Raw genomic sequence first — 14,561 nt, 5'->3', positions numbered from 1 at the left:
GAATCTCTCCTGTTTTCCTTTTGGGGGGAAAGATGCTGTCAAAATACCAATCCTGTATCTTCCTCGAGCCCATGTGTGTGAGTCACTCTTCTGCTACACATGTTCTGTGCACAACATCTGCAGTGTGAACACCTGACAGTGCTGGGGATGAAAGGTGGACAGCTTTGCCCTGAGCCTGAGGTGGATGCAGGACACAGGACACAGAGTCTGCAGCAGCCAGATCCACCTCAGAGCTGCTGCTCATTGACAAATGCAGCATAAAAGACTGCCCTGGCAGTCAGAAAAAAATGCACTTATTCCTAAAACCACAGCATACTTTTTAATTAACACTCTCTCCATTCACAGTTAATGGCCTCTGGCTGGGGCAGATGAGTCTGCCCTGTGAGCCAGAGAGTGGATGTGACTGATAGAGAAAAGTTGGAGCCATCCTGCCCATTAAAAAAGTGTGGGGGAAAACATGTAAAGACTTTGTGTTTTTCTGGGTATTGTTGCAAGATCCTGGTAGGAGAAGCACAAATTTGTTTTATAAGCTAATCAGAATCCTGCTGTTCAATAATGAGTGAGTAATTGACATATCACAGCACCGCCACGCAGTTCCATGGCTGGGGATGCTTCCACGCTCACCGCTCGCCCAAATCAAAAGGCAAGCACCCTCGCCCTCAGAATACCTTCCTCTTAAAAGTGCTCCTTGGATAGCAGCCTTGGATCTTTCCATTTTACTTAACGGCCCCTTTTAAAACAAAGGCCACTGCAGTTTTAAGATCCTGACTCCAGGGGTGGTCAGAAAACAAACAAACTCCTGCACTCCCGACATCTCTCTCCCTGCTGGCTCCATTCTTGGGAACCAGCGGGGGACTGGAGATTGTGAAGGCTCCTGCTTTTCTGAAGTGCTGGGAGCAGGATTCTTGTCACTTCCAATCTCCATCTCTCTTTGTGACAGGGTTCCCAGCAGCACCGTGCTTTATTTGGCAAGGCGTTGGTGTTCATATGTATGTGTGTGTGTGCACACATATATAATAAATATTTTATATACATATTTATATGTAATATGTAACTTGTAATATATATATATTTACACTGCTTTAACGTTTTCTGTTCCCTCTCTGCTATTTCCTCACATCCAATAGTAGATTTGGAAGAGGAGCTGCAGTGACAGGCTACATCCATTGTTTTGGATTGGTCTGTAACACAGAACGCAGCTTGATTTCAATGACCTGTGAGTGCCAGCACACACAAATGAGACCCCTTCCATGCCCACAGTCCCAGTTGTCTGTGTGTACCCAAACAACACACACACTGCCCACTCCCATGAGAAACAGGTTCTCCTTGTGGGTTATTTCTAGATGTTCCTTAGATAGTCCTTCCCCCCTTCTCCTTGATGTTTAAAGATGAGAATCGGGGTCTTTATTCCAGATTTCTAGGACTAGGATAGTGCTGTCCTGCAGGGCATGAACTGGAAAAACTGTCCCAGGAAATCTGTATTGGAATCCAAAAACTCAAATACTAAAGAGAGTCTTTGAGAAAGAAAAGCAATCTCAGTTGTAAATTTCCACTGGAAAAGAATGAACAGCCTATCTTAAATAGATTCAGTGGTTAATTACCCTTTCTGTTTAAAAATGTGTGCCTTATTTCCTCTTCAAATGAAGAAGGAAAGTAATGTTTGCCATAGCTTCAAATTAACAGCGTTTGATCAACCTACAGCTTTAAAATGAAATCTTCTCTTGTTTGGTGGTTTTTTATTGTTGTCTTATATACATGCTTTCAAGAGTATAGTAAGGTACTTTTTGGAAAGGGGGAATTGGCCAGTTTAGATTAGCTAGGCTAGAAAGAATGTAATTCTTACAATAACTGTTTAGGATGAGTTTAGCAGTTGGTGGTTTGAAGAGGATGAGCTCCCAGGAGAGGAGGCAGTGTGGCCAAGGAAACAAAAGGCCCTGAGCAGGCAGAGATGCTGTAATGCTGCCGTGGATTTCTCTGGGTGAGCTGTCTGTCTGTCCTGGGAACAAGGGCTGTGCCTGGCTCCAGCAGTGTCCTGGCCCCTTTTGTTCCAAGGCAGTGTGTGGCACACCTTCCTGTGCAATGGCACACGTCAGTGCCCAGGATCTAGAAATGATTCCATGTTTTGAATCTTAAGATGGGAATAAGGTGGGAATAGTAAGGTGGAATAAGAATAATTAAAAAAAAAAAAAAAAAAAAAAAAAAAAAAAAAAAAAAGGAAAACTAAGCTGCTGCATGCACTCTCCCATGCAGTGAGCTGCAGCCATTAGAGATCTCAGCCTGACCCCTTTGCCAGATGATCTATGCCCAGCAGTGCATGTCTGTGAGCACCAGCCACTTTGCTTTACCCTAAAAGAGCTCAGACACATTCATTATATCCCCAAGAGAGATACTCTTTTGTTTCACATCCATGTTACCTTCCCATCCTGAGCTTTCTCTCCAGAATTATTTGCTGATATGCACCTGGCTGGTAGGAGCAGCTAGAAATCTCCAAACCAGCAGAGAGGTTGCTTAGCTGTAAGGCTGATGAGCTGGGTTCCACTGATGTTGGATAAGGAATATGACCAGGGAAACCTGGGCTGGAAAGGTGCCACTGTCCAGGTGAATACCTGCCTGCAGGTGGAGAACAGTCAGGTGAGCTTACCAGTGCAACAAGGCAGAGACAGCAGCCTGAGCAGTGCTTTCACTGGGGACAGCACTGACTTCCTTGTGGAGGCCACTGTGGTTTGAAGAAACTCAAGCCCTGGTTAACATCACACAGCGGATGTATCCAAAACTCCCTGTGCCATGCCCCGAGCACCCTGCTGGCATTTACCACGGCAGATCAAGGAAGGCTTCTCCTCCAAGGGGCAGTGAGGGGGAGGCTGCCAGACCGTCTCTGTTTCTGCAGTGTCAGCTCCCAAAGGGCAGCCCTGGCAAACTGCTCTGACCTTCGGAGCGGCGCCCGTGTCTGTGAGCAGCTCTGCCTACCCAGCCCGTGCTGCCCAATTCCCTCTCCTCCAGCACAGGGAAAAAGGTCAGTGGCTGCTAAGCAATGCATCTTCTTGCCTTTGCATGAGCTGCTTATTGCTTCCTTGTGGAATTTATCTGGTTTGGACTAGATGGTGCTGGACAAACCCCGAGAAGCAGCACTGGGACCGCATCCTTTCCAAGGGATTTCTATCTCATCTTGAAAAAGGGGACGGACCTCCCAGTGTGGAGCTGTCAGCTCAGGGGAAGCCCTCAGGTGTCCCAACTGCTTCTCCATCCTCCTGACCTCAGCAAATGCCATCACTCTGCAGGATGTGTGCTGGGACCAGCTACACCTGCTGCTCTGCCTCTCCCAGTTCTCTTTGTGTGCCTCAGGCACTGTGTCAGATGCCTTGAGGAAAGGAGATGCATGAGCATCCCATGACAAGGAGTGCTGGGACAGGACAAGGACAAGGACAGCCCCAGTGCTGTGCCTGGAGTCTGGGGCAGCACCAAGGCAGGAGTGGGACAGGAGCTCTGGGAGTGACGATGGGTGGGGATCAGGGTGGTTTATGGGCTCACAGCCACTTACCCAGCTACAGGGAATATTTTAGCCAGGGATACCTTGCATGGAGGCAGGGGAGGAATGCCTGTAAAATGTGGAGACAAGCTCCCTTGCAGCTCAGAGCAGTGGCTGTTTCTCACCAGCCCTTGTCTATCGCGTGCCACTATCACTGGGTCAGGTCACAGGAGTGTCTCCAATTAACCCAGGCCTCTGGTGAGCCTTAATTGGCACTCCAGGCTCTCCTCCTCCCCCCTCTTGCCCTTCTTGAGTTTCTCACCTCTACATCTGCTGCTAGGCCTTTGCTCCCAGCATCCCAGCCTCTGCTGGGAACCAGTGACCATAACCCATATTTACTCCCTAAATCAAGGCAGCAGCCATCCCCTGGCTTGGAGCTGTGTCCTGAAGACATCTCTGCTTGGTGCCCAGCATCAGGCTGTGTGGCAGGAGGAGGGGCTGTGGCTACAGGGATCAACATGGGGCTTGGGGACGGGTATGGGCTTCAGTGCAGAGGAGCTGGGAAGCTCCAGGAGGGTTTTTTGGTAGGTTCTTGCTGGGAGAGTACCAGGGTGGGGGACAGATGGCTGCTGCTGTTTCCTCTTTCCAGTGCTCTTTCCAGAGACCACTGGACATATTTAACCCTTCATGTGCTGCTCGCAGAGATGACCCATGTACCTGAATGACCATGGCTGCAGGACTCAGCATGGCCTGGTTCCTCATCCTGTCCCAAGTTTGCTGCTTTGCTTGGGGTGAGTCCTGGGCATGTTTAGGGCTTCTCTGCAGCACTGCAGATGCTTTGGGCATGGCTGGGACCCACAGGCTGCATGTTCTCTTGCTGAGTCATCTCACCCATGGTTAGGTCCAATAAAATGGATCTTCATCCTGCTGCTCTGGGAATGAACCAGGACCATCCCCAGAAGGACTGTGACTCCTGCAGGTCTCCCCCACTGTGGCCCTGTCATCAAGGTCTCTGCAGCCACCCAGCAACACCTGCACAAAGCTAAAGGTGATGCCCTGATCCACATGTGAAGAAGCTGAGTTTGGGCAAGACACAGGAACTCTTGAGCAGGGGCCAGCCCTGGGAAAACTGAACACTGGCAGGCTGGCAAGGGCCGGTGGCTGGGGCAGAGGGCCCGATGCTCATGTGCAGGGGGGAGAGCAGAGCTGGAACATCCTCCGTGGGAGAATGTGGTGCCTGGACTCTCGCACAGCCCACACAGCCCGGCTGGGGCTGGCACGGCAGGCCTGGGGTGCCCATGAGGCTCTCCCAGCTCTGCTCCGCTCTCCTGGCCCCGCGGCACCGTCCTGAGTGGGGCCAGCCTGTCGGGACCTGTCCCTTTTAAGCCCTTGGAGCTGTTGCCAGCCGTGGCTTAGTGGGGTCCCATCCTTCCAACTGGCTGTTCGGCAAATTAAGAGCTTGCTATTAGGCTGCTAATTAAAGGCACTTCATTAGCAGCAGGGGAGGCAGCTCCTGGCCGCAGCAAAATTGGATTCCTCTGAGCTGCCATGAGCCGATTCTCTCTCCTCTCTGGGGCTGGGGGCTGTGTCCCTCCGTGTCCGGGGAAGGAGCTGCCTCGAGCCATGGCCCTGGGCTACCAGCCTCTTCCCGAGCGCAGGGGATGGGGCACATCCACCCGCGGTGGGAGCCGCCCGGAGGGGATGGGGTGTTGGGTGATGTGGGGCCGCCCCCTCGCCGCAGTGGTGTTGCCCCACTTACGGTTCCCGGGTTCACTCCCGTATAGAGGGGACATGCGAGAGCTCTCAAAGGTGGCAGAGCATCACGTCAGTGGTTCCGCTGGCCCCGGGCTGGGCCGTGACCCCTCCGCGGGCCGAGCAGTCCGGCCGTGCTGCCCCTGCCCCGGCGAGGGGAGAGGCTCCCGGACTCCTCCTCCGGCCGCCCAGGCGCCTCCAATGAGCCCCGGGGGCGCCCGGGATGCCCTGCCCTGCCCTGCTTTCCCTTCCCTCACCTCCTCCTTCTTCTATCTAAAAATGGGAGAGACCAGCCGGGCCGCCGGACCGGGGCTGCCTTCCTCCCCCTCTCCTCCTCCTCCTTCCCCGCGCTCCGCCCGCAGCCTCTCGCCGCCGCTCGGGAAAGGGACCCCGCGGCCCGGCGGGGACATCACCGGGGTGAGCTCCCTGCGGGCCGGGAGGGCTGCCCCATCCCTGCCTCCCGTCCGCCCTACGGTGTCCCTGTCCCCCTCTAGCCCTCGGCCTGATACCCCTCGGCCTGACATCCCCCTCCCTTTTTTTCCCGGCTTGGGATTCCTGATGGGATTAGGGGGGATTTGCTGTGCGTGAGCCGGGAGCTGCTGGGTGCTACGGATCCGGCTACCGTGCGGGGGGCGCTGCGCGGAGGGTCGGGCTGTGGTGCTGGGAGCGGGGCTGCTCCTGCGGGATGCTGGCTCGTCCCACCCTGCGAGCCCCGTCGCTCCGGGGACATTCATCGCTCGGGACATTCACTGCAGCACCCGGGGCTGTCCCTGCAGCTGGGGTGCTCTGAATGCTCCTGAGCACCCCGATCCTGGGCTGGGCTGGGTCAGAGCTGCAGGGTGGCTGTTCCCAGCGGCTCCCCGCAGCGAGGACCCCAGCAGGAGCGGGAGACAGAAGTGTTGCAGGGGGTGAGGGCTCAGGAGGCGGGTCCATGCGGTGTTTTGGGCTGTGCTGGGACCTTCCACGGGAACTTTTCAATGGTGTTGGGCCACTCACAGCAGCACCACTCAGCTGCTCCACTGAGGTAGGGGGATAGGTGTCCATCCTTTTTCCACCTGCCCCTTTCCATCTGCTGCCCCTTCCAGCTGGGAACAGGGGTGCCCAGGTTACCCAGGCTGGGTCACCACCACGGTAAAAAACCTCACACCACAGCCACAAGATGAGCCACGAGGAAGCTGGATCAGCTGGGCTGGGTGCTGGGCACTGGCACGAAGCAATGCTCAACACAGGATTCCATCGCACTTTGGGGGTCTTTGCTCTGGACCAGGATCATCCCTACTGGAAAAGGGGCAGTTCTGGACACATTGGCTCCTGGCTCTGCTGGCCAGGGCTGTGCTGATCCTTCCTCCTCTTTCCCAGCATCTCACCTTCCCCCTGCTGTCTGTCACCCTTCTGGTATCCTTTGGCTCCTCCATGCTCTATGGCTACAACCTTGCTGTGGTGAACTCACCGGCAGAGGTAAGGGATGGGCAACCTCTCTGGGAGCAGGGAAAATGGCTCTGCATCCCACCTTGGGAGGGGGAGGGACAGCTGTCCAGCAGCCCCACATCAAAACACTGACATTTTCCTTGAGCAGTCACCCAGAGAGGAATGGCATGGGAAGGACATCAGAGTCCGTGTTCATGCACACCAAACTGGTCCCCCTGGGAAAGCAGGGCCTGGAAAGCTGGCCACAACCTCCCTGCTCCAGCTTGAGTGCTCTCTTTGGTATCTCTAAGTCATCCTTAGGCCTCTCAGGTGCTGAGACTTGCTGAGCAACCAGAGCAGCACATCCCAGTCATAACATGTTCTGCCATGCATCTCCTTTCATGCTGTTAAACCCATGATATTTTCCCTATAGATCCTGTCTTCCCCTTTCTGCCAGCACATCTGTGTGTGTCTCTGCCCTGCAGCACATAAAGGCTTTCTACAACGCCATGTGGTCCCAGCGGTACGGACACGGGCTGGGCCCTGCCCTGCTGACCCTCCTCTACGCCCTCACTGTCTCCATCTTCGCCCTGGGCGGGCTGCTGGGCTCCCTGCTGGTGGGGGTGCTGGTGGAGCGCTACGGCAGGTAAGGGTGTCACACCACGGGCCAGGGTGGCTCCGAGGTGGCATGGGGCTGGAGGAGCTGCCCTGCTGCTTGTGCCTGCCAGGAATGGTGCTCTGAGCCGCAGCGCTCTCCTCGTCCTCCTGGCCGGCGGCTTCATGGGCCTCAGCCGGGAGCTGGGGTCCCCCGAGATGGTGATCATCGGCCGCTCCATCACGGGGATCCACTCAGGTGGGTGCTTCCTGGGCTGTGCTGTGCCCCTTCCTCATGGCTCAGTCCCCTGCAGCCATTCCTAGGGGGTTTTGCTAGGTTTTGTATTCCCCACAGGCTCTGTGGAGGGGTTCTCTGCTACAGCCGGGGCCACCTCCAATGCCATGGGGTCCCCACTGATGGGGTTTGATGCTGGACATGGGAGGAGATGGACCTGGGGTCTGTCTACGTACCCTTCTCCCCACTGCCTCTGCCATCCCAGTCCCTCCTGTGCCCCTCAGGTATCTGTCTCAGTGTGGTGCCCCTCTACCTGGGAGAAATCGCTCCCAAGAACCTGCGGGGATTCCTGGGCCTCATGCCCAGCATCTTCATCTGCCTGGGGGTCTTCTCTGCCCAGGTCCTGGGCCTGCCAGAACTGCTGGGCAAGGTGAGCACAGTACCCCAGGCCACACGTGCTGGACACTGCTCTGCCCTCCCCATGACACATCCCATTTCAACTCCTCCCAGGACAGGTTCTGGCCCCTTTTCCTGTCCGTGGTGGTTGTTCCTGCCTCCTTCCAGCTCCTGCTGCTGCACTGTTTCCCTGAGAGCCCTCGGTACCTGCTGATAGAGAGAAATGACATCTGTGGGGCCACCAAAGGTGAGGGGATATCCTTGGGGAGACTGGCTCTGGAAGGTGCTGGGTGCTTCTCCAAGGTCTTCCAAGATCAAGGTGCTTCCTCATGCCATTCTTGCATGCCCATACCTGACAGCCCAACACAATCCTGATGGTTCAGCCCTTCTGTCCCACCCGGTTGTGCCACAGCATTTCCATGTGCCCAGCACTGTGGTGTGATGCTTTTCCCCATTTCCTATGGATGCTGAGCCCCGTATGGGGCTGCTGAGGAGGCTGGGCCAGGATAGAGCCAAGCCCCTAGCTGGTGCCATAGCTGTGAGCACCCACCCTGTGCTGGGGACACGTGTCCGTGGCCCACTCTCCCCACAGCACTGCGCCGCTTCCTGGGGAGCCCCGACGTCCAGGAAGTGATGGAGGAGATGAAGGAGGAGCAGCGGTCGCTCTCCTGCATGGAGATGGCGTCGGTCTGGCAGCTGCTGCGGGACCGCTCGGTGCGCTGGCAGACGCTCTCGGTGGCGGTGCTGAACGCCGGCATGCAGCTCTCGGGCATCGACGCCGTAAGCCCCACGTGCTCCTGCCCCGGGACACGGCTGTGCCGGCTCTGAGCTGACACCTGGCAGCTCATGTCCTCGAGTGCCCCGTGGCTCCATCCCCAGCTCACGCTGTGCCCGCCCCTCGGCAGATCTGGTTTTACACCAACACCATCTTCGAGAACGCCGGGATCCCCGTGTCCCAGATCCCCTACACCACCATGGGCACCGGCGCCATTGAGGTCGTTGCCGGGCTGATCGGGGTGAGTGAGGGACAGACAGACGGACAGAGTCCCTCCGTGCCACAGCCCTCTTGCCAGCACCATCAAATGGGGGGACAGAGCGTACCCCCAAATATCATCTGTGCCACAGCACGGCCCCTTTTCTGGGGGGCTAAGGATTTGGCATGGAAATGGGGACGGGAGATGGATGAGGCAGGCTCAATTTAGGAGTCATATATTTTGAGATAATTTTAGGGTAGCAGGGAGATTTGGCAGGCAAAGAGAAGCTTGGATGGAGATGATGGAGGGGACTAGAAGTTTCTTCTGGCTCTCGCTTTCATTGTCCCTCCGTTAGCAGAGTCACATGTCCCCATTTCCCCCCACCCCCAGCCAAGCACTGGCCTGGCCCCAGGCTAGCAGCCTTGGCCCCCCCAGCCAGCCCTCATTTAGCTGGAGAGTTAGCACTGGGCCAGGCAGATTTATGGCCCTTGTCCCATCTGCAAGTGTCACCCAGGGCCAGCCCAAGCCACCCGGCACTAAATCCATTCCCTGACAATTACAGAGATGGATGGGGGTGGCTGCTCCCAGAAAAGAGGAAATGAGTGGGGGGCTGCTCCCCACTTTCATAGCCCAATCCAGAGCAGAGTGGGGTCCCCTGCCTCTCTGAAGGGTACCCCCTACACCCCTCCCCTTTCTGTGGGGGCGTCCCAGCCCCCCAGCAGTTGCCCAGCCAGATTGCTTGGGAGCAGCCCCACAAATGGCCCCTGATGGACATGCTGAGATTGGTTATAAAATTACAGGCATTTGTTCTGCTGTCAATACCCTGCCTGCTCCCACTGCCGCTGCACTGCCTGCCCACACCCTGCTGTGCCCACTGCCCCACAAACACCCCATTTCCCAGCATCTCCGCCTGGCACTGATGCCAGTGTGGCTTGTGGGTCACCCCAGCCAGCCCCAACCCTGCACCTTAACCCCTGCTCTGTGGGACCCATGCATGCTCACCCCTGTCACTTTCCATGCCCCAGCCCCAACCCCGGAACTCTGAGCTGGGGTTGCCCCAGCTCAGAGCATCCCCAGATGTCACCAGGAGCATCCTCCCACCTACAGCTGGATCTGGGGCTCAGGGGTGGTCCCATCCACCTTGGAGCTCCCCAACACCCCGTCAGTCTCTGCTGTCTCTTGGCAGTGCTTCACCATCGAGAGGGTGGGCCGGCGGCCCCTCATCATCACCGGCTTCTGTGCCATGGGTGTCTGCTCAGCTGGCATCACCATCTCCCTGCTGCTGCAGGTAGGGCCTGGCCACTGCCACCCCCTGGGCCCCCATTATCTGGGGCTCAGTGGTGGAGGGATGGGTAGAATCCTGGGGGAAGGGGTGTGTGTGGAAATGAGAGGTGAGCTGGCTCTTCCAAGTCATGTTTTCCATTCAAAGTTAAAGGGAAGGTAAATTTAGAAGAAGAACAGGAAAAAAAAAAAAAAAAAAAAAAAAAAAAAAAAAAAAAAAAAAAAAAAAAAAAAAAAAAAAAGAAGAAAATACAAATACATATGAGAAAAATCCTGCTGCTTCTGGTAGGTTTTTTCCAGAAATAGTTGTTCCCAGGGAGGAATGCCAAGGCAGGTGAAGGCTCCTTCTCCTGCTGTCTGCTTCCAGAGGATGCTCCTGTGGCTCTGGGGATACTGCAACATCACGAGCTGCTGAGCTTGGCTGAGGCTGACCCTCACCAGCTGTACCCCAAACCCATTGCTTGTCTGCATCTCACCAGTGTGTCCTGTGTGGCCGCTGTCCCCAAGAGCCACCACCAAGCCGCGGGCAGGCCTGAAGGCGTGTCCCAGGGGTGCTGGGTGTGAAGCTCAGGGCCAGCCCCCTGCAGCCTCCCCAGCCCAGTGTCCCCACAGGCCGCCCTGCCCTGGATGCGCTACGTCAGCGTTGCCTGCGTGGTCGGCATCATCGCCGGCTTCTGCATGGGACCAGGTGGGTCTGGGGCTGCCACAGTGGGGAGCAGGGGCTGGGAATGGGGGCTCTGGGACCCCAGTGGGGTTTGCAGGCAGGTGGCAGGAGCTGAGCCTTGGCCCCGTCCCCATGGTCCAGCCCTGGTTCATGATGCTGTACCTCCAGTGAAACCACAAACCCCCCCAGCCCCACGCATCCCCAGGGCACGCTCCACCTCCTCCTGCTGGGCCACGCTCCAGGAGGAAGCAGAGTGAAAGCCCTGGCAGCCTTCCCCAGACCTCTGTGGAGGTGTCACCACTCCTATCACAGTGCAGCTGGTGAGAATCATCCTGCCCCTCATCGAGTGCAGGCTCCAACAGCCAGGAGTGAAACCTGGACTGGTTTACCCAGTTGATGTATTAGCAGAGCTCTTAACAGATCTATAATTCATCCTCAGCCCAGACTTTATTCACTGTAATTACATCTTTAATTAGGATTTTAATGGCTCATTGTTCACAAACAATGATGAATAGGAGTTTTAAAACAAAAAAATATATATCTGTTCTGGGCGAGCTGTGAGTAAGAGTCCGTCAGGGGCCCCACTCCTCCCTCACTTCTAACACTTGGTTTTTGGTTCATCTTTTCCCTGCATTTGTAAAGAGGTCCAGCCAGCCCTGTTTCAGGCAGCTGGGACCCCAGGCATGTCACCATATCAAAAACAATCCCTTGCCAGAGTCCTGTGTGTCTTGGAATGTACTCTGGACCTCGGATCCTGTCCCCCAACACAGGGACAGTCCTGGGACCCAGGACTTCTGGCTCAGTGACACTTGCCTGGAGAGGCTAAGTCCTTCTAGAAGAAATAGCCACACCCTGTGTCCAGTTTTCAGACCACTTACAAGGTGGCTTGGGAAGCCACTTCCATACATTCTGTGTTTTTTCACTGTACATAGGAAAAGCAGGTTGGAAAATGGCATTTCTGTGTCCTGTGGGAGATTCTGATGCTCAGAGAAGTGTTTGCTTCTTTCGTCCCTAAATCAGCCACAGTGGCAACAGAAGCTGACTGATAGAAGGAAGTTTTCTAAATTGTTTTGATCATGGGAGTCTGGAAAGGGCATTATGGAGGGTGCCAGGAAGATGTTTCTCTACGCTTGTGATCTCTGTGAGATTTAATATATCAGCATTTAGAAACATTTTTGGAAAACGAGGATCCACATGAAATGTTCCACATTTATTTTGACTCAGTCTGAAACTTTCCAGACATGCAAATTGGGGAACTGGCCTGAGCACCCAGCAATGTGCCAGTGTGGTATATCAGGGGGACATCACCCCCCCCAGACACATCCCCAGGGAGACAAGGGCAGGACACTGCTCCACCGCACTCCCTGTCTCCTCCGGCTCTCCCAGCACCACCAGTTTGAACCACGAGCCTTGCTGGGCTCCAGCCCTTTGGCCACAGGACTGAGGTGGGCAGAACCTGCTGACCCCAGGGGTACCTGAGTCACCCTGTCCTCCATACCCTTGATGTGTCCCCTCCTCTGCAGCTGGTGTCCCCTTCCTGATGACAGCTGAGCTCTTCACGCAGTCACACCGCCCGGCTGCCTACATTGTGGGGGGATCTCTCAACTGGCTCTGCAACTTCACTGTCGGCTTCATCTTCCCCTTCTTGCAGGTACCAGAGGGGCCCCGGGAGATGGAGGGAATGGACACAGCCCTGCTGCTCTCCCAGGATGGGGTGCCAAGGCAGGGGTGCCTGTGCTCTTGGCTCAGCTCAGTGCTGGACAGAGCCAGCCCAGGGCAGGGTGATGGCAGGGGACACTGCCTCGTGCCACGCCCAGTTTGGGAGTGCCTGGCTCTCTGCCTCGTCCTGCTCTTGTCCCCAGATGTCAGCCGGTGCCTTTTGCTACCTGGTTTTCTGTGGTGTCTGCCTGCTGGTGGCCCTGTATGTCTACCTTGTCATCCCCGAGACCAAGAACAAAACCTTCATGGAGATCAGCCACATCTTCGCCACGCGCCGCTCCGTCCTCTCCGTGCCAGCCCACCTCATTGGGATGATGAAGCTCGATGGCTATGGGGCTTTGGAGAGCAGCTCCCTGGAGGGCTCAGGCTCCAGCCTGCCCTGATCTGAGTGAGCTGGGGGGATGGAGATGGGGAATGATATGGGGGCCAATTTGTTCCAACCTGGTCGTCTCTGGGTCTCCCAGGACATCTCTCCATGGCACAGTCTGGGCCCTGGGTGAGCCCCATTGATGCACCAAGGTTGCACTGACTGCTGGGCATGATCCCCGTGCTGGAAGAGATGTTCCTACAGAGACAAGGGGACCTCCTGGAGCAGGGGGTTCTCATTGCTCCTGGGTGTGGGGCCTTGGCAGGAGCTTCTGGCATGATGTGTTTAATAAAGGCCATTGCCACCAGAGCCATTGTTTGGCAAGTTTAACCTGGAATGGCAGCAAGCAGGAGTGTGCTGGAATGGGTGGGTGCTTCTCTGGCACCAGGGAAGAGCAGAATGGGAAGAGGGGCTTGTCCTCCTTCCCCCTGTGACTGGCTGGAAAGGTCAAAGTCACCCCACATTTTCTAGGAAGGGTGGTCGGGATGGCTCTTGCCTCTCACCCCAAGGTGGGCGTGCAAAGCTGGAGGCTGCTGCAGAAGGGACATGGAGCAGCTCTGAGCTGGGGGTGACTGTCCAGCCACCGTGCCCCTCCACAGGCTGCTGGAAGCCCTTGGTGCCTGGCCTCGTGTGCTGGCCCCAGAGTGCTCCCATGGGAACTCTGCTCACTCCCAAACTTCCTAGAGGACAAAGGGATCCAGGATACACCCTCATTCCCTTACTGCACCCCATGAATTGCTGTGACCCCAAGGTGCTCTCCAAGCACAACCGCTCCCTGAATCCTGGGGGCTGTGTTTGGAGGGAGAGGCTGTCCTGTGTCCCAGGACACCTCCCCCAGCAGCTCCCACAAATACCATGGTAGACCATGGGGCTCCCAGACCTGCCGGGAGCTGTCATTTGGAGGAAAACGACAACATTTTGTTCTGGTGAGAGGAAAGCCCAGGTGGGGGGGAGGGCTGTGTGGCCAAAACACCCATGCCAGCACAAACATCATTTTATTGCAAATAATTTAGCCCTTTTTTTTCTTTCTTTTTCTTTTCCCCAGTTTCCCTCTCCATGGCAGGTCAACAGCTTGGTGTTTGGTGTTTGTGGTCACTTAGTGAGGAGCCCTTCCCGCATCCTTTGGCAAAGCCTCAGGGCGCCTCTGGGTGTGTGAAGGTGCTGGACCCGCGGGGACTGAGCCATACTGGGTCCCCAGTGCCTGCTCCCATCCTTCCCATCCTCAGCCAGCAGCCTGGGGCTCTGGTGCACGCTGAGGCATTTAAGGACATCAGCCAGAGCAGGGTCAGGCTCCGCAGCCCCGGCGCTCCCCACTCCGCCTCCTCCCGACTCCGCTCTCGGCGGCAGAACAGAGCGGTAAATATGTGCAGCATTACATATGTATAATGGAGTGTAAATAACCCCAAAAAGTGCATTGTAAATAGACTCCAAGTTTATCCTTTATTAATGAGGCACTGAGTGCCCTGCTGTTTTAGAGCAGCGAGACTTTGATAATATCAAAACCTAAATTACACTTGTGTCTCTCATTCCCAGCAAACGACAGCATCATTTCAGGCCTCTTTGCCACTTGTATTTATTTATTCTGGTATTTATCTATCTCTCCCACCCAGCATGTGGGGCAGCTTGGAGGATGCCCCCTGCCCTCCATGTGTGAGGCAATGGCCCCCCTGGGACTGGCCCTCCATTCCTGGGGTCCTAGCATAGCC

The 14,561-nt window shown here is 55.8% G+C and overlaps 1 protein-coding gene across 1 annotated transcript; it reads left to right on the top strand.

Moving 5' to 3' along the window:
- The first annotated feature begins 5,308 nt into the window (after positions 1–5,308).
- Positions 5,309–12,871, top strand: LOC121341850 (solute carrier family 2, facilitated glucose transporter member 5-like). Its single transcript, XM_041415737.1, has 12 exons — positions 5,309–5,635; positions 6,578–6,676; positions 7,111–7,271; positions 7,354–7,478; positions 7,739–7,884; positions 7,965–8,097; positions 8,443–8,630; positions 8,756–8,866; positions 10,011–10,112; positions 10,718–10,793; positions 12,293–12,420; positions 12,632–12,871. Exons 1-12 carry the CDS (start codon positions 5,420–5,422, stop codon positions 12,869–12,871), a joined length of 1,725 nt encoding a protein of 574 aa, XP_041271671.1. The 5' UTR covers positions 5,309–5,419.
- Positions 12,872–14,561: the final 1,690 nt, after the last annotated feature.

The sequence above is a fragment of the Onychostruthus taczanowskii genome, unplaced genomic scaffold (assembly GCF_017590055.1).
Source record: "Onychostruthus taczanowskii isolate IOZ18803 unplaced genomic scaffold, ASM1759005v1 scaffold5, whole genome shotgun sequence".
Lineage (NCBI taxonomy): Eukaryota > Metazoa > Chordata > Aves > Passeriformes > Passeridae > Onychostruthus > Onychostruthus taczanowskii.
This window is presented reverse-complemented; position numbering and strand designations above follow the sequence as displayed.

What these genes read in the sequence shown, in the direction of transcription:
- LOC121341850 (XM_041415737.1), top strand. Translation starts at nt 5,420, where the DNA reads ATGAGCCCCGGGGGCGCCCGGGATGCCCTGCCCTGCCCTGCTTTCCCT. An exon ending in AGCTCTCGGGCATCGACGCC is followed by an intron (nt 8,631 to 8,755) that starts GTAAGCCCCACG and finishes GCCCCTCGGCAG; the next exon opens with ATCTGGTTTTACACCAACAC. An exon ending in TCGTTGCCGGGCTGATCGGG is followed by an intron (nt 8,867 to 10,010) that starts GTGAGTGAGGGA and finishes GTCTCTTGGCAG; the next exon opens with TGCTTCACCATCGAGAGGGT.